The 19,433-nt window shown below is 43.1% G+C and overlaps 1 protein-coding gene across 2 annotated transcripts in view; it reads left to right on the top strand.

Moving 5' to 3' along the window:
• The window catches only part of LOC126474115 (juvenile hormone esterase-like), a 105,816-nt gene that overhangs the window by 64,036 nt on the left and 22,347 nt on the right, over window positions 1-19,433 (top strand). For both annotated transcript variants that reach the window (XM_050101540.1, XM_050101541.1), the window contains exons 5-6: window positions 763-956; window positions 6,256-6,412. In XM_050101540.1, the coding sequence (XP_049957497.1) occupies window positions 763-956; window positions 6,256-6,412 (351 nt within the window). The remainder of the gene's footprint in view (window positions 1-762; window positions 957-6,255; window positions 6,413-19,433) is intronic.

The raw sequence follows: 19,433 nt of genomic DNA, 5'->3' as shown, positions 1-19,433 counted from the left end.
CGTCTCCCGCATTAGCTCTTTAATATTCAAACGACTGCCACTCTTTTCTCCAAAGGTCTGTTTAGTTTTCCTAAACGCTACATCTACCTTTCCATAATGATGTATTCTCCTACAGCTTTATATTTCTCCTCTAGTCATTCCTTCACCATATTGCAATTTGAGACATCTGTAAACCCTTCTGCTGTATTTTTACATGTTGCCCGTTCGTCAAACAAATTCCGTACTTCGTATGTTGTACATGCTTTTAAATGACATGGGGAACATTTTTCTGTTGTTTCAGTGATATAAGTAACTCTTCAGTGCATTTTCCATGTACTCATTCGTAAATTTAATAAATGACATGGATACGAAAGGTGGTATGGTGTAGCTTCATATTGATTGCCCTGTAAAACATTGCTTATTGGAGCTAGAAATGGCTGACATGACGATTTTAGAACGTTTACTACAAACACTAGAAGGAGATTTCACATCCCTATTTTCAACGATTTTCAAATACCATTATTCGAATTCAAAACAAAAATGTCACTTTCAGCGTCTCAGTACTTCACAGTCGTGTACGTTGACCGTAAACGAAATCGATTCTTTGATTTCATTGAAACGCATCGAACAACTGGTACCAATATCTCGGTCATTATGGAATACTGGGATGTGCTCACAACGAACAAATTGATGAGAGGAGTGTCTAAGAAAGTCTGTCTTCCTTTACTGTCGGAAGCTGCTGTAGTGACTAGTGCATTTAATACCGTGTTGCTTATTAACCAGGTCTTTTCCATCGGGCGATCTCGCAGAGCGGCGTTTCCGTGACGCCTTGGGGAGTACCACGGCCTGGAGGTCTGCAGAAGGCGCAGAAGGTGGCAGCCCTGGTGGGATGCCCCACGGAGCCCAGCGCCGCCCTCGTCGACTGCCTGAGGAGTGTTGACGACTACAAGATCGTCAACACGACACCCCAGTTTACCGTGAGTGCTCTTACTGCCCATGCTTATAGTTTCCAAATGTCTCCTCAGAGCCACATTTCCGATTTAGTTCTTAAGTGCGATACCATCCAACGCATTGTTATAGCGCTGCTGGAAGCAGTTGAACGTTAGGAGAATGAATTACTGTGTCCTACATTGCGAAAAGATAAGAACAAAGCCATTTTACTTTAACGAAGGAGCTCAACACAAATATCTGCTTATTTATGCACTATTTCCATGTCTACAGGTACTAATAACAAAGAGCTGCTTGCATTGTTTCGCTTTAACTGTATTCTTTCTCCTTTGTGTTAAAATTTCAACACAGGATCAACGAGAATACTTACACTTGTGCGAGGACGCTGTCACTACTAAGCTGATATCAGAAGTGAAGCACAATCTGGAAAAGAGAAAAATGAGGAAAGGTGGGCAGATATAACCGAGATTAATGTTGGACTGTCCGCATAGAAAATAAATGAACTACTTCTAGTTTCGAGTACGAACGTAATACAGATATTTCGTTAGTCTGTGCATTTTGTCTACTGTTCTAATGCACTGGAAGTTTTTCTATTGGATCGGTTAAAAGCTGGTCAAGTTCACATCAGTAGGTGTATAAGGCCTTAACGGCACAACTAGATTAAGTAATCGTACGTTGCAATTTCTCAACGAACTGTGTTTCAGGTGGTCAGCATAATTAGGCTATGTGCAAAAACACCTAGCAATTTAAAGACTCTTTTTATGGACTCTGGAGCTTTGAAACTGAACGCCAAACAAATGGTTAAACGCAGTCTTCACAGCAGAAAGTACCTTCACTTTACAAATGACGATTTACGCTCTTACTATCCACACGCGTAACTACAAGAGTGAGGTACGAAAACCATATGTGCATATTTTCGGAGGGGCAATGTTCCAGACCACGTTACAAATGATAATGCACGTCTCATTAAGTTTCTACGATGGATTACTCACAGGCACAGATGTCCGCCATATGGATGAGCCAGCGGAATCTCCAAATAGGAATGCTCTACCGAGTGCACTAAGGAGGCGAACTGCAGCCTGTCAGCCACCTCCTAGGAGTATTACTCACAACTCCAGAGCATTTCCTCAAGATTAGGATCGACTGCCAAAGTGCGCTTGGATCACCCCATACAAACCTCTGTAGAGTGTCTTTGGCAACTACATGTATAACCTACTAAATTTTCTGCTCCCGATATAACACAGCAAGTCGCTGCTTCTGTCTACTTGCGTTGGTCTTGTGGAAAAGGATTCGGATCTGTGTGTAGTAAAGTAATATTCTGACATAACGTTTAAGATACTCTCATTAGATCGGAACGCAGTTACATATCATTTTGCAACATGATAAATGACACTAAAATTTACTTGAACGAAATTACATTAATATATAGCATGGTTCAAGAAACGTGTCAGTCTTTGGGTGGACTGATATGTCTCATGTTTTATGACAACTAAATCTTTTGATCAACACCTGAGTCATTCTTTGCTTCCGTTGCGACATATGTAGAGAGTCAGTGAAGTTCTGGGAGGTACAACAGGGATGGATCCATGCCGACTCCAGTTCCTTGATCAGCTGCACTAGGTACTAGGTTTCTCGACTGAGCGTCCATGGCACATAGAGCACGACCGAGGTCGTCCCACGGGTTCTCGACTGGGTTTTAATCCAGGAGTTTGGTGCCCAGGGGAGTACGGTAAACTCATCCTGATGCTCTTGAGGGTAGCTGCTACCGTGCCGAGGAAAAACAAACTGCATGTAGGGGTGAACATGGTCCCCAAGACTAGATGAATACCTGTGTTGATCCCTTGTACGTTCCAGAATGACGATATCAGCCAGAATCAGCCAGAATCCAGAGGCCATAATGCCCCCTCCATCGAACTCTACCCTTCCGAAAATTGTTGCAGGGTTTTTGCTTTCAGACGTTTCACGTCGTACACGACAACTGCCATCTGTCCGATGAACCACACAACATTGTTTATGTGAAGTGACCATCTGGTGTGCAATTCCATCCTTCGTCCACGATTAAAAGCTTTGAGCGTGCGTGCATCAACCATGCTCCTGCTGTGGAGGCACATATGCACCAACTATCGCTAAACCGTTGTTAAGGAGACACTGTTGGCAGTCCCTTGGTACATCAGGGTGGTCATTTGCTCAACAGTTGCATGTCTATTCGCCTGTACACATGAACACAGCCGCCTTTCGCGCCTGTCATCTATTGCCGTGCTGCACCACAGTTTCATCTTCGTCGATATTGGATAGCCCTATTTTGACATGCAAGGTATCGTTTAACCATGGCGGCATGTAAAAACTTTATGAACTTCACCGTTTCGTAAATGCTTGCACTCTTGGCCCAACATTCCAATGATCATGCACTTTTCGAAGTCAGATAAATCGCTCCGTTTCAGCGTTATGACAACGACTGCGCTGTTTTCCGCGTCCCCACCGACACGTTTATATACTCTCTATTGCTAGTACTGCCACCTGCTGTGTATGCGTGGTTACTGCACGTCCACGTCGAACATAGGCGGTTGTCTCATTAATGTGACTGTGCAGTGTATACTGTTATTGAAGGAGTCATCATACGCAGTCGGGAAACATCGTAAATAAAAAATAATTACTGCAGAGTAACGAGATTTTGGAAATACAAATGTCTAGATAACATATTTAAGTGATTAACATTGCGAGATCACAGGTTAATGTAAGTGTGGGATAAGCCAGTGCAAGTGTGAAACGCTGGTACATTAATAACCTGTGTAACCATCAGAATGTTGAATGAAAGCATAAAATCGTGCATGAATTGTGTTGGCCAGCTGCCCGAGGTTTGTGGAATGGAGTTCCATGCCCGTTGCACTTGGTCGGTCAACACGGGAACAGCTAATGCTGCTTATGTATGACGCTATGGATGTCATCAGATGATGTCCCACATGTGCTCGATTGGAGACAGATCTGGTGATCGAGCAGGATAAGGCAACGCGTCGACACTCTGTAGAGTATGTTACGTCACAACAGTGGTATGTGGGTGAGAATTACCCTGTTTGAAAATATTCCCTGGAATTCTGTTCATGAATGGCTGCACAACAAGTCTAATCACCTGATTGACGAACAAATTTCCAGTCATCGTTCCTTGGATAACCACGACAGTGCTCCTGCTGTCATGTGAACTAGCAGCCCAGTGTGGATAACACACATACAGGTTGGATGCAGGCCTCAACTGGCCCACTACTAACCAACCAACACTCAGCCATCACCGGTACAGAGACAAAACCCCAGCATTCACCAGAAAACACAACAGAACTCCACCCTGCCCTCCAAGGAGCTCTTGTTTGACACCACAGAAGACGTGAATGCGAATGGTGGTGGTTTGGTTTCAGTGGAATGCACTCTACAGGGCGTCTGGCTCGGAGCTGTCCTTGAAGTAACCGATTAGTAACAGTTTGTAATCTCAATGTAGTGCCAACTGCTCAAACTTCTGCTACACATGCAGTACGATGTGCCAGAGCCATACGCCGAGCACGATTTTCTTCCCTCTAGATAAAGCCACAGGGCCCTACAGAGTCCGGTCTTCTTGCGACTGTATATTCTCTTGACAACCGCTGCCAGCAGTCATGCTATGAGGCTACATTCCTGCCAAGTATTTCTGCAGTATCGCAGAAGGAACATTCAGCTTCCCGTAGTCCTCAGTACACGACTTCGTACGAACTCAGTGAGGTATTAACAGTGGTGTCTTTGTTACCTTAAATTACAAAGGAAACTAACGCTCACGACCATTACAGCGTGTATTTCAAGCAAACCAGGTTTGCATCCTCGTTATGCGACTGACGCAAAATTAGAATAAACTTCATCTTTGAGATGTAGAAACACTCCTACCAACGTTTGCTTATGTTGTACAGCTCCTTCTTGGTGTTGCGATTTTTTTACGTCATTGTATACTGATCACAAAGTTAACGCATTCCCAAAACGGTATATCGGGAGCATTGTTGGACAAAATACAACCCAAGATATTTAGCGTATAAGAACATACACAACATTAATTAAAGAAATTCTGAAACTAGTGATACACCCTCAAAAAAATTTACAAAACCATATTATCGACCGCATGATAGCGAAACTGATGTGAGCATAGTCATTCCAGCATCCATACTTGTTTGGTATGCTTGAACTCAAGCTGGAAAAGACCGAAGTGATCGTCTGGGGCAGTCTCTGATGGCAAATTCATATCCCTATGAGCATTGCAAATTTTCTGCATACCACTATTCCACAGCACTACCCTAATATCGACTACAGTGGTCTCTTAACACAAGGATCCTATAAATGCGGCTCGTAGCCTCTGCAAGAAAGCAGAATTCCTCCAAGAGGACATTCCTCCATTAATTCATGGTCTAATCTCGACGTTAACACAGAGCAAGCTAAGGTACTGGTATGGCACCGGAATATAATTCGGCAATGCCAGTGTGAAGTAATTAGTGATTCCGTCTTTAGTGATGTCGTCGTCATCGACCTTGAACCTACTTTTTTCTAAAAATGATTACACCGCAATTAGACTGAATCGTTGTTTGTTTCATTACGACCCAGGTTTCGGCCTTTTATACTATTTTCAAGTGATAGAGTTTATGGCCAATTCTGAGCTTGATGTCATGCAATATAAGTTAGTGACATAAACTCATTCACTTGAAAGTGGTGTAAAAGGTAGAAACCTGGGTCGTAATTAAATAAACAACAGTTCAGTCAAATGAGGGTGTGTTAATTTAAGTATTATTGTATGACTGTTGCTCAGCAACATCAAAAGCTGTTTACTGAACTTACTTCCTTTGATGTTGGCAACTTCATAATAAACGAACCCGCTTCTCCATTTCTGTGATCGAAGCACGCACTGTAGAACATTTGGTCTAAAAATTAGGTTATCTTTCTTGTAGGTTTGTTTTATTGAGGAAATTCGCTTTTTGAGGCATCTGTAAATTTTGTAGACAGTTGTCTTGTTGGTATCGATGAAATTTCGTGCAGAATTTAAGTCAGGCCGCTGTGAAGAAATTACTCTTGGTCTACCTTGTACTATCAGTAGACGTAAGGGAACGGAAAAGTTCAAGTCAGCAGATAAATATTCAAAGTTTGATGATGAGTTCGATTAGTACAAAATCTATAAGAAAGGCTGTACTTAACTTTGAACACCAACCAAATCATTTTAAAAGAGTTGTATTCCGTACTTATATCTCCATGAAACAGATAATTTGTTATTACATCCGAATTTCTGTCATAGATTCGAGAACCTAAACAACGATAGTTTCTGTGTTGCAGGAGTGGTTCTTCAGTCCGCTTATACCTTTCCGACCAGCTGTGGAAGGTGAAGGAGAAGATTCGTTTCTGCCCAAACATCCACTTGATCTGAAGCCTCACACAGCAGTTCCATGGATCACAGGTGCCACCCATGACGAAGGATACCTTTTTGCAGCGGGTAAGGTTTCGTATTTACACGTTGATTCGGAGATGATTGTGAAAGATTTACGGCATGTGATACTAATAATTTCGTAGGTATGACTACAGAAGCAGCTTCTTCGATGCTGACGCCATGCAAACTATTTTACTTAAACCGACTACAAGACTTTACGAATTACCGCTACGAAGAAAGCACTGAAGGAAATCCTGTATTACTTACTCAGTTCGACCCATCACTTAATTTTTGTTCTTTCATAGTGTCAGTAGCCAAAAAGTTAGCAACAGAAAATATGAAGATGCTTTAAAGTATCATTTCCTGTGTCACGAAAACCATGCTATGTTAATAAATTTAAAGCGTCAGTATAACATTGTATTATTTGTAAGAGAATTCTCGGATTGAGTACCCTACTTTATAGTAAGATGTGAAAATGTATTGCTTTTCGTTATTCATCACTGTGCCAACAACATTATAACCAGCCGGCCCTGGTGGCCGAGCGGTTCTAGGCGCTACAGTCTGGAACCACGCGACCGCTACGGTCACAGGTTCGAATCCTGCCTCGGACATGGATGTGTGTGATGTCCTTAGGTTACTTAGGTATAAGTAGTTCTAAGTTTTTGAGGACTGATGACCTCAGACGTTAAGTGCCATAGTGCTCAGAACCATTATAACCAAGTGCTTAATACCATGTTAAAATGAAGCAGTGGTACTGCGTTTAATGGGTTTGAACAGCCATTGCTATGTTTCAGAGGCGTGTGGTGCGATGTATCTTCGTACAGATCAAGCAGTTCCTATAAATGGCGGACCGGTGGTTTGCTGGGACGGACTAGCGCCCGACAACGCCTCTGACGAGATCTGTGACACTGCGACCAGGCAAAGGTGATGGTCAATACATCGACATGGGTACACTATCACTCTCGTCAGATCAATACATCGCAATTCTGACTTTGTAACACAGACAGTTATCCTGGATTAAGCATTTTCGGACTTCCTGCCACGTCAGTTCAAGATAAAACGTCGAATTTCAACGATTATCTCCATCGTCTTCATTAGGAGCAACTGACTGTCAGAAATCCTGTTGTGGTGGTTTACATAGGCCATAGACGGCTTCTTATCTGTCGGTAATGACGTAATACTGTCTCGGATGGGTCAACGTCTGCGCTAGAGCGACACCACTCCCGTTGTAGCGTAAACACTGCGGCGAATGTCTCTGCCTCTACTCTGCATCGTGTTATCGCTTCCATGCACCGTTACTATTATGTCTGCTGTCACATTTGAGGTTCCGAAAGTCCCTTTAGTTACAGACTCCAGTATGTAGGAGCCTGTGTCTTTGTCTGTGAGGCTGCGCTGAGTAACTGTACATTTTTCCAGTTATCGATTTTTAATACCCAGAGCTGTCGGAAACGGCGCAGATGGACTGACCGATGTAATTGCTTCCGCGGTCACAAGAGTAGTTGAAAATTTCAGGGATCCTAAGGACGAGACTGTGCTTAACTGTGGAAATTCACAGGAGTGCTGCTAGATTTGTTACCAGTAGGTCTCTCTGGAGAGAGGCGACATTCTTTTCGAGGAATACTATTGAGAAAATTTAGAAAACCAGCATCTGAAGCTGACTGTTGAACGATTCTGTTGTCTCCAACACATATTGTGCGTAAGGACCACGAAGATAAGATAGGATAAAATATGGTCCCTAGGAAGACATACAGACAGTCGTTTTTCCCTCGTTCTGTTTGCGAGGAGAACAGGAAAGGAAATAACTAGTCGTAGTACGGGGTACTCTCCGCCACCAGCCGTAAGTTGGATTTCGGAGTGTCGATGTAGATTGGATGTAGTTAACAGGGCGTAGTATCTTCTTTGTGTTCTTAGGAGGTCGGAAAATGTATCTTATATTCAACGTTTAATAACAAAATGACTCTGAGCACTATGGGACTTAACATCTGTGGTCATCAGTCTCCTAGAACTTAGAACTACTTAAACCTAACTAACCTAAGGACATCACACACATCCATGCCCGAGGCAGGATTCGAACCTGCGACCGTAGCAGTCACGCGGTTCCGGACTGAGCGCCTAGAACCACTCGGCCACCGCGGCCGGCATTGAATAACAAGTACATCGTTTTGATCTACTGATTTTTGTTTCATACTACACTCATCCTCATAAATTAAGGATGATTGCAGAATGTGGTGCCACACAAAGTGGCACTACACAGAATTGGCGCTAGTAGCATAGGCGCATAGGGAACACACACGACACAGATCTGTAAGTCCACGGTATTGGTGATAAGTTGAGAAAACCGTCCGAAACACATGTCCTACAAAACGCCACTGTTTCCTGCGCATGTACCCTTACATCAGTATCGGATATGATCACCATGAACACGTACACAGGCCGCACAACGTGTTGGCGTACTCTGGATCAGGTGGTCGAGCAGCATTCTTGCACCAGTGCCTGTCGCAGCTCCTGAAGTGTCGTAGGAGTTTGAAGACATGCAGCGATATGTCGACCGAGAGCATGGCAGTCGTGCTCGATGGGGTTTAGGTCTGAAAAGGCAGACATACTGGTGCAAAATGACGTCCCGATACGCCTGACCTGTTACAGTTCCTCTGTCAAAGACATGCAGGGGTGTACGTGCACCAATCATAATCCCACCTCACACCCTCAAACCACGACCTCCATCAGGCCCCTTTCAAGGACATTAAGGGGTTGATATCTGGTTCCTGGTTCACGCCAGATGAAAACCCGGCGAGAATCACTGTTCAGACTATACCTGGACTCGTCCGTGAACATAACCTGGGACCACTGTCCCAGTGACCATGTACTGTGTTCTTGACACCAGGCTTTACGGGCTCTCCTGTGACCAGGGTCAGTGGAATGCACCTTGTGGGTCTCCGGGCGAATAAACCATGTCTGTTCAGTCGTATGTTGACTGTGTGTCTGGAGACAACATTTCCAGTGGATGCGGTAAGGTCCCTGGCAAGGCTACCTGCAGTACTCCATGGCCATCAGTGGGCACTCATGGTGAGATATCGGTCTCCTTGTGGTGTTGTACACTGTAGATGTCCCGTACTGTAGCGCCTGGACTCGTTTCCTGTCTGCTGTAATCGTTGCCATAATCATGAGATCACACTTTGTAGCACACGGAGGGCCCGTGCTACGACCTGCTGTGCTTGTCCAGCCTCCAGTCGCCCTAGTATTCTACCCCTCATAACGTCGTCAATATGTGTTCATTGGGCCAATTTCAACACTCAGTCACCATTAGTATGTCTGAAAACGTCTGCACACTTACTCGCTGCACCGTACTCGGACATGCACCAACACACCTCTGCGTATGTGGACTGTTGCCAGCTCCACCGTGCGACGACCGCAGGTCAGATGCACTTCATGGTCACACCCCGAGGTTATTTAAACCCCAAACCGCCCACCAGAGCGGTGTTTCACCATGTATCAGCATTATCCTTAATTTATGAGAATGAGTGTAGTTTTCGGCTTATTGGGTCATTTTCAGGAAGCAACTGACTAACATCTGAAGAGGGCTCAATAAGCCGCAAACAAGTTGAAATAAACAAAAATCAGTAGAACATAGAAAGTGTACTTGTTATTCAACCTTAAATATAGGATGTATTTTGCAACCTCCTAACAACATAAGGAAGTAAGGAAGGAATGCAATCGCTGGCTCATCGCAAGATGTTCACAATTTCACGTTTGCTTTTCTCAAAAAATGGTTCAAATGGCTCTGAGCACTATGGGACTTAACATCTGAGGTCATCAGTCCCCTAGACTTAGAACTGCTTAAACCTAACTAACCTACGGACATCACACACATCCATGCCCGAGGCAGGATTAGAACCTGCGACCGTAGCAGCAGCGCGGTTCCGGACTTAAGCGCCTAGAACCGCTCGGCCACACCGGACGGCTTGCTTTTCTCAGAGAGCGCTGACTCCATATTAGGTGACTCACAGTCGTTCTTTCTGAACACGTACTTCAGATGGTTAATTTCAAAGTCCAGATTGTCCTTGGCAGAAAAAGTTTTTGCTCTGTGTACCAGCGTACTTAAAACTTCTCCCTTCTGGACCTGATAGTAAAAACTGTGGCTGCTGAGGTACAAATCATTGTGGGTGGGCTTGCGGTGCACTGAGTGGCCGGGATGTCCATCCGGCTTTCGTTGTACCATAACATCTAAAAACGGCAGCCTTCCTGCTTTCTCTAACTCTGCTGTGAGCTGGATGTTTGGTGCATACTGTTCAAAACTTCAAGGAAGTGCTCAAGAGTTTTTACACCGTATTGCCAGACCACAATCGTGCAGTCAGCCTAAGGACAAAATGAATATCGATGAAGGGAAGCCAAATTTAATGCATGTTCCTCATAATATTTCATAAAAAGGTTTGCCACTGCTGAAGACAACGGATAACCCTTAGCCATTCGGTCCGTCATTTCAAAAACTTTACCACCATACAAGAAGTGGGTGGCGGTCATAAATATGCGGGAACAACTTTATAGTTTCAGGAGGAAAATGCTCTGCCAACATTTCACTGTGCGTTTACAAGCACTTCTGTGATTAGTGAGACCACATGCAGGCCGACTAAAATATCTTTTGGGCTAACTCTAATCTGGTTTATTTTCTCAGTGAATATCTGAGAGCTTTTGGATTGATGTTCGCAGCGGCCAGCTATATTTGTCCAGCCGGTAGATAGGAGAACCAATAGCACTAAGAATTGGCCTCAATGGAATACCTTCCTTGTACACGTTAGATAATCCAAAAAATCTGCGATGTCTTGGAATTCGCGTCTTTGGTAGACCAGAATTCTTCAGTAGCTCCACCATTTATTTTCTGTATGAAAGACAGAATTGAGTCTCGCTTTAGGAATTTGTACGTGCTATCTTCCAACAACGATGCCACTTTAGTGTGTCATTATAAATATTCCTTGTGGGTGAAGAAACTGTTACAGCGGTCAATCAATCCGCACTTTTTCCGATCCCCGTGCAGAACATCAACGGCATATTGAACATGGAGAACCGGGGAAATGCACAGTTGCTGAGCACACCCTCACGAACAAACACAAAATACTGTAACTTCCTGGCAGATTAAAACTGTGTGCCGGACCGAGACTCGAACTCGGGACCTTTGCCTTTCGCGGGCAAGTGCATTTGCCCGCGGAAGGCAAGGGTCCCGAGTTCGAGTCTCGGTCCGGCACACAGTTTTAATCTGCCAGGAAGTTTCATATCAGCGCACACTCCGCTGCAGAGTGAACATCTCATTCTAAACACAAAATACTGTTTGACGAACAAAATTTTAGATTTTTGTCCCAAGATCCTACAAACTGGGATTTCGCAATTAAGGAGGCTATAGAAATAAGAACGTGTAACAGAGGCTTCATCCGTCCCGGATACGATCTTAGCGGTGCCTAGAAGTAAGCTTTCGGTGCGAAGAAGAGGCACGACGGGTATGGTGGCGACATCAGCGCAGACTTTGACAGCATTACGTAATTACCTACCAATCAGAAGCTGTCTGTGGGCTACATTTGACAGTCAGTCGCTCCTGACGAAGACACTGGAGACAACCGTTGGAAGTTTGAGGTTTACCTTGAACTGACAGGAGGAAGTCTTAGAATGTTTTATACAACAGCGCCGTCGCGAGAGGCATCGTATTCAGACAGTTATCCTGTTGGAACATGCCATCCCATCAGGAAAGAAATCCAGTATGATGGGTTGAAAGTGGTCCGTGATGATGTTCTGGTATTTCACACATGTCATGATGCCTTCGACTGTCACTGCATCTCCCTTGGTATCGCAGAGCAAAGCCCCCATAGCATAATACTGCCACATCTCCCTGCGAGCGTGGTGGGGTGTATACAGCTGTTCGCCTGGATGATGGTGCACCGGCTTGGTGTAACAAGAAACGTGATTCTTCCTACCCGGCGACACGCTTTCGTTGATCCACGGAGCAGTCTCGATGACGTGATCATAGTTTACGTTGTCGCTGGGTCAACATGGGAAGGCATAGGGGTCGTCTCCTACGGAATGTGTGTTAACTGCACGCTCCGAAATTCTTCAGCCTGTATCAGCATTGTATTCTATAGTCTGACCTGCCACAGATTGTCGCCTATCCGGCGCTCACAGAAAAAGCAAGCCTCCGACCTTCACACTCTGTAATGAAGCGTGAATGTCCAATACCCCGTCGCCTGTTCCTTGTTTTCCTGTCGGAGTAGATGCTCACGGTAGTACCCGGACAGCAGACCAGCTTCGCAGTTTCCCAGGAGCCGGACAGTAACAATGTCCCGTTTGCCAATGTGACAGAGAATTTTCCCATCTGCTGTGCGAATTGTCACTAGAATAGTTCCCCATTCCGCTCTGCTCCGCTTAGGCACAATACGTACCAAGTCACGGGTCCACAACGCCATCAGACAGCGTTTACTCTCGCGGTGAGTAGTGGTCGTAACGTTTTGGTTCTCCAGCGTAAATCGTAATGTTTATTCTTGTTTAGAAATATATTGCTATCTGTTGCATGCTCAGTTAATAAATTCATTTTGTTATCTGTTCACAAAATGTTTGCTCCAGATCTAATATGATGACAATAAATTCAGTAATTACGTAATGAGTCATGATCGTATTTTACCTTTCTGAAGAGTGTTCTTCTTTGGTAGGTGATTTCAGAGCACATGGCTACGGTAGAAAAATGACCAGACCTGTTTAACGATAAAATATAGCGATACCCTTTTTACTTCCTTTATTTACCACAACGTAATAGCATAACAGCACAACAGACTGGTGTCAGCATAGATTTTCTGACTACAGTAACCGTTTCTTATCCGGAAAATACTATTGAAATAAAATCTAACAACAGAGTGAAAAACTGAAAATATACTGAATTTATACTTCGGAGCCAAGGACTATTATCCCGCGAAATTTAAAACACAATAAGTAAAATCCTCAAAAAAATAGTATATTTATAATGAGTGCTCCAATGTAAAACAAAATCACCCTTTTAACTTCAATAAGTAAGCAAAGCTAGTGAAATTATACGTAAATATAATTTTAATTTTAGCTTTAAAAATCTCAATTCCATAAAAAATTTAATCATCTCATGGATACGACCAGTCGCTTGTCAAGTAGACTTCAAGCATGACACAATTTCGCGGCATTTAGACCAATTTATCTTAAAGAAAAACCGAAAAAGAAAATCCTTCAAACAGCAGTTTTAGTTTGTCTATTCTGCAGCCTGAGGGGCCAGCAGAAACAGACCCCTCTACTTCGTCTTACTTAAAACAGCATGATTTACAAAAAAAAAAAAAAAAAAAAAAAATAGTTCAAATGGCTCTGAGCACTATGGGACTTCACAGCTGAGCTCATCAGTCCCCTAGAACTTAGAACTATTTATTTATTTATTTATTTATTTATTGTTCCGTGGGACCACATTTAGGAGAAGTCTCCATGGTCATGGAACGAGTCAATACATGAAATTATAACACGATTGTAGAAACAGATAAAATGAAATATAAGAAACATATTCAGGTGACAAGTCGTTAGTTTAAATAAAGAAAATCAAGAATGTAACACTGGAATTTGCTTAATTTTTTAGCTCTTCCAGGAGCTCCTCGACAGAATAGAAGGAGTGAGCCATGAGGAAACTCTTCAGTTTGGACTTAAAAGCGTTTGGGCTACTTCTAAGATTTTTGAGTTCTTGTGGTAGCATATTGAAAATTGATGCAGCAGAATACTGCACTCCTTTCTGCACAAGAGTCAAGGAAGTGCATTCCACATGCAGATTTGATTTCTGCCTAGTATTAACTGAGTGAAAGCTGCTAACTCTTGGGAATAAGCTAATATTGCTAACAACAAACGACATTAAAGAAAATACATACTGTGAGGGCAATGTCAAAATTCCCAGACTATTGAATAGGGGTCGACAAGAGGTTTTCGAACTTACACCATACATAGCTCGAATAGCCCGTTTTTGAGCCAAAAATACCCTTTTTGAATCAGAAGAATTACCCCAAAAAATAATACCATATGACATAAGCGTATGAAAATATGCGAAGTATACTACTTTTCGTGTTGAAATGTCACTTATTTCAGATACTGTTCTAATGGTAAATAAAGCGGCATTTAGTTTCTGAACAAGATCCTGAACATGGGCTTTCCACAACAGCTTACTATCTATCCGTACGCCTAGGAACTTGAACTGTTCCGTCTCGCTTATAACATGCCCATTCTGTCTGATTAAAATGTCAGTTCTTGTTGAATTGTGGGTTAGAAACTGTAAAAACTGAGTCTTACTGTGATTTAGCATCAAATTATTTTCCACAAGCCACGAACTTATATCATGAACTACATTATTTGATAATGTTTCAATATTACACACAAGATCCTTCACTACCAAGGTGGTGTCATCAGCAAACAGAAATATTTTTGAATCACCTGTAATACTAGAAGGCATATCATTTACATAAATAAGAAACAGCAGTGGCCCCAGCACCGACCCTTGGGGAACGCCCCATTTAACAGTGCCCCATTGGGACTGAACATCATTACCACTCTCAATATTGCGGAGGATTACCTTCTGCTTTCTGTTCTTAAAGTAGGAGGCGAACCAATTGTAAGCTACTCCCCTTACTCCATAATGTTCCAACTTCTGCAGTAATATTTTGTGGTCAACACAGTCAAAAGCCTTCGTTAAATCAAAGAAAACACCTAACGTTCGCAACCTTTTATTTAATCCGTCCAAAACCTCACAGAGAAAAGAGACTATAGCATTTTCAGTTGTTAAGCCATTTCTAAAACCAAACTGTACATTTGACAGCAAATTATGTGAATTTAAATGCTGCAGTAACCTTGTATATACAACCCTCTCGATAACTTTAGCAAACACCGATGGCATAGAAATAGGTCTATAATTGTCAACATTATCCCTGTCTCCCTTTTTATAAAGTGGCTTCACTACCGAGTACTTTAATCGGTCAGGAAACCGACCACTCCTAAAGGAAAAGTTACAGATATGGCTAAGTACTGAGCTAACACATGTGGAACAATACTTCAGTATTCTGCTAGATACCCCGTCATATCCATGAGAGTTCTTGGTCTTTAGTGATTTAATTATTAACTCAATCTCCCTCTTGTCAGTATCATGGAGGGGCATTTCAGGTAACAGTCTCGGAACACTTTTTTCTAAGAGCGCTATATGATTCCCTGTTGGGACTAGGTTTCTATTTAGTTCACCTGCTATATTCAGAAAGTGATTATTAAGTACTGTACATATATGCGACTTATCAGTAACACAGACATCCCCACTACGCACTGATTCTATATTCTCGACCTGTCTCTGCAGACCAGCCACTTCCTTTACGACTGACCATATGGTTTTAATTTTATCCTGAGACTTAGCTATTCTATCTGCATACCACATACTTTTTGCCTTCCTAATAACTTTTTTAAGCACCTTACAATACTGTTTGTAATGGGCTGCCGTATTTAGATTTTGACTGTTTCTAACGTTTTGATATAATTGCCACTTTGTTCTACAAGATATTCTTATCCCTTTAGTCAGCCACCCAGGCTGCCTGTTTGTGCTAGTACCCTGTTTTGAACGTTCTAACGGAAAACAACTTTCAAAGAGCACGAGAAAAGTCTTGAGGAAAGCATTATATTTATCGTCTACTGTATCAGCACTATAAACATCTTGCCACTCTTGTTCCTTGATAAGGTTTACAAAAGTCTGTACAGCAACTGGATCAGCTTTCCTAAAAAGTTGGTAACTATCTTTAACATGTGTTGCAGCACAAAAATCTTTTAGACTTAAAATTTGTGCATCATGATCTGAAAGGCCATTCACCTTTTTGCTAACAGAATGCCCTTCTAATAATGACGAATGAACAAAAATATTGTCTATGGTTGTTCTACTGTTCCCTTGCACTCTCGTTGGAAAGAATACGGTTTGCATAAGATTATATGAATTAAGGAGGTCTACCAGCATCCTTTTCCTTGCACAATCACTTATACAATTAATATTGAAGTCACCACATATAACTAACTTTTTGTATTTCCTATAAAGTGAACCAAGAACCTCCTCTAGCTTTAGCAAAAAAGTTGTGAAATCGGAGTCCGGGGATCTATAAATAACAACAGTAAGAAGTTTAGCTCCACTAACTTTGACCACACCTGCACAACATTCAAACACCTTTTCAGTGCAGTACTTTGAAACATCAATTGACTCAAATGGGATACCGTTTTTCACATACATGGCTACTCCCCCACACCGCAAAGAGCTCCTAGAAAAGCTGCCAGCCAACCTGTATCCTGGTAAAGGAAGCCTCTGAATTATCTCCTTATTTAAGAAGTGTTCAGATATACCAATAATTTCAGAGTCAACATCTATAAGCAGTTCACTAACTTTATCTCTAATACCTTGTATATTTTGATGAAATATACTAATTCCCTCATTAATTGGATACCCAAGCTTTGTAGAAAGTGGCTTCTTTGTTAGAGAGACTTCCCTTAAGCAGGAATACCTATCAGCTGACTTCAATCTAAAAAAGGTACAGCTCTAACACCCACAACTACCGGAATTTTCCCATGAGTGATCCCACCACCCCCACCTATGCTGTCACCTACAAGTTTTGCCAACCTCCCCTTCCCATACCTGTTGAGGTGCAGGCCATGTCTAGTGAAACCCGTCCTACTGATAGACTCCACCGACACCACTGAAATGTGACTCATGCCTTCTGTCATCAGCGCACCCCCAAGTCTCATGTTATTACGCCTGACGGCTATATTAAGATGAGGCCGATCGTGACGCTGAAACAGTTCCACGAAATGCACATTCGTGTTGCCAGTCTGAGTGGCTATCTTTTCCAGGTCACCATCTATGTCATACTCCCCATCCCTATCAATACTATTACCAGCCCCACCCACAATCACTACCTGATCCTCTTTAGTAAAATCCCTACATAACCCCCCTATGTTAAAAGTCACCTGAGCCAATCCTGCATTAGGCTTCACAATGCTGGTGACCTGGTACTCACTCCCCAAAACTTCCTGCAACTGCTGGCCTACACCTCTACCATGAGAACTACCTAACAGCAGAACCTTCTTCCTTCTCTTAGACTTTGCAACTGTCCTAGCCACCGTAACTGTTGAGGTCTGCTGCATACTTCCTACATCTACAGCTACTAGAGATTCCTCTCCACTAGACTCTGACAGTTGGTCATATCTATTACAAACACCAATAGTAAAACTGTCTGAAAATCTCCTTCTCCTAGCAGATCTCTTGCCAACAGCCAGCTCCCATTCCCCAACCCCCTTCTCCCTCCTCATTCTATCTAGCTCCTCCTGTGCGTTTTTCAACTGCACCTGAAGGGCACAGATCTTACGCTCCTGCTCCTCTATCAACTTACTCTTGCTACATAACCTGCAGTTCCAGGAGAGGATCTCACCAGAATGCCCACTGGCTTCCCCACTGCATTCCCCCCAGTGAAAATACTTCGAACAAGTCTCACACCGTAATCCACTACTCACGAACCTACGGCAAAGCCCACACTTCTCACTCATGGTAAAATTTACAATTATTGAAACAAGAAAACAACTTTATCTAAGTTCCGCTACTACAATAAGAAGATGTTAAAAAATGACTACAATTATCACAAACTTGCTCTACAAGGGAAGTAACTACTATTATTGACAGTATTAATCAACAACAAATGAGAATATAACAAAATAGTAACACAGGAAGAAAATCAAACGTCTAATGACAGTAACGCAACTGAAAGCAGTTCGTAAAAATTTCTTCTGAAGTTATTTCACAGGAAAACACCAAGAACACCGGTTGAAGACTACTAAAGTTCCTAAATAAAGTTCCTAAATAAACTACTTAAACCTAATTAATTTAAGAACATCACACACGTCCATGACCCAGGCAGGATACTAACCTGTGACCGTAGCCGTCGTGCGGTTCCAGACTGAAGCACCAAGAACCGCTCGGCCGCACCGGCCGGCCATGATTTACAGTTAAAAACTTTTCTTAAGGAAGGTGCTTCCTCATAAACGTTGCGTCGTTCCACTGCGGCCCCTAGAGAGAGCGTAGGCCACGCTGACTGCGCCCGACGGCAGCAACACCTAAGGCAGCCTCGGACACGACACACACAAACAACTTAAAATGGCTCACCCTCTAGAAGGGACGCCATCTGTAACAGGAGCAGCATGGGTGTTGGAGATACTGTGTACTGCCACAGGACAGGACACAGCCACACCGAGGCCCAGAGCCCACGGACAGCAACGGCTTCCACTACCGACGCCGACAAACCATAGTTCCGCTACGCCAACGTGGCTTCGGCACGCCTACCCACTAAGTGTTGTTGCTTCTCCGCGTCACGACAGACCAACAGTGGTCCCGCACTACTCCAGAGCTGACTGCCCGCTGGGACCGCCGTAGCCGTACCGCGCTCAGTACACGAGCCTCTCCCGAACGTGCTCTTAACTCCCTGCTATTTCCCTGGAAACCGACCTGTCAGCCCGTCTTAGCCCGCTCCTTTTTAAACTGCTCGTGGCCAGTCACGCCACAGAAAAGCAATCTAAGGGGATGAGCCGACACACGGCTGGCGTCAGAGATAAACAGAAGGCGCCACGGCTCAATCACACGAATCCGTATTTTCTGATACTATCTGACCTAAAAGCACAACTTACCTAATAACATTTCGACTACGTAGGTAATTTGGACTATATTATTTTAGATGTAACACTACTAATATAGGGTGGTCCATTGATCGTGACCAGGCCAAATATCTCACGAAATAAGCGTCAAACGAAAAAACTAAAAAAAAAGAAACTTGTCTAGCTCGAAGGGGGAAACCTGATGGCGCTATAGTTGGCCCGCTAGATGGCGCTGCCACAGGTCGAACGGATATCAACTGCGTTTTTTAAAAATAGAAACCCCCATTTTTATCACATATTCGTGTAGTACGTAAAGAAGTATGAATGTTTTAGTTGGACCACATTTTTCGCTTTGTGATAGATGGCGCTGTAATAGTCACAAACATATGGCTCACAAATTTAG

This window comes from Schistocerca serialis, chromosome 4, assembly GCF_023864345.2.
Source record: "Schistocerca serialis cubense isolate TAMUIC-IGC-003099 chromosome 4, iqSchSeri2.2, whole genome shotgun sequence".
NCBI lineage: Eukaryota > Metazoa > Arthropoda > Insecta > Orthoptera > Acrididae > Schistocerca > Schistocerca serialis.
The sequence above is the reverse complement of the archived record's forward strand: the minus strand, read 5'-3'. Positions and strand labels throughout refer to the sequence as shown.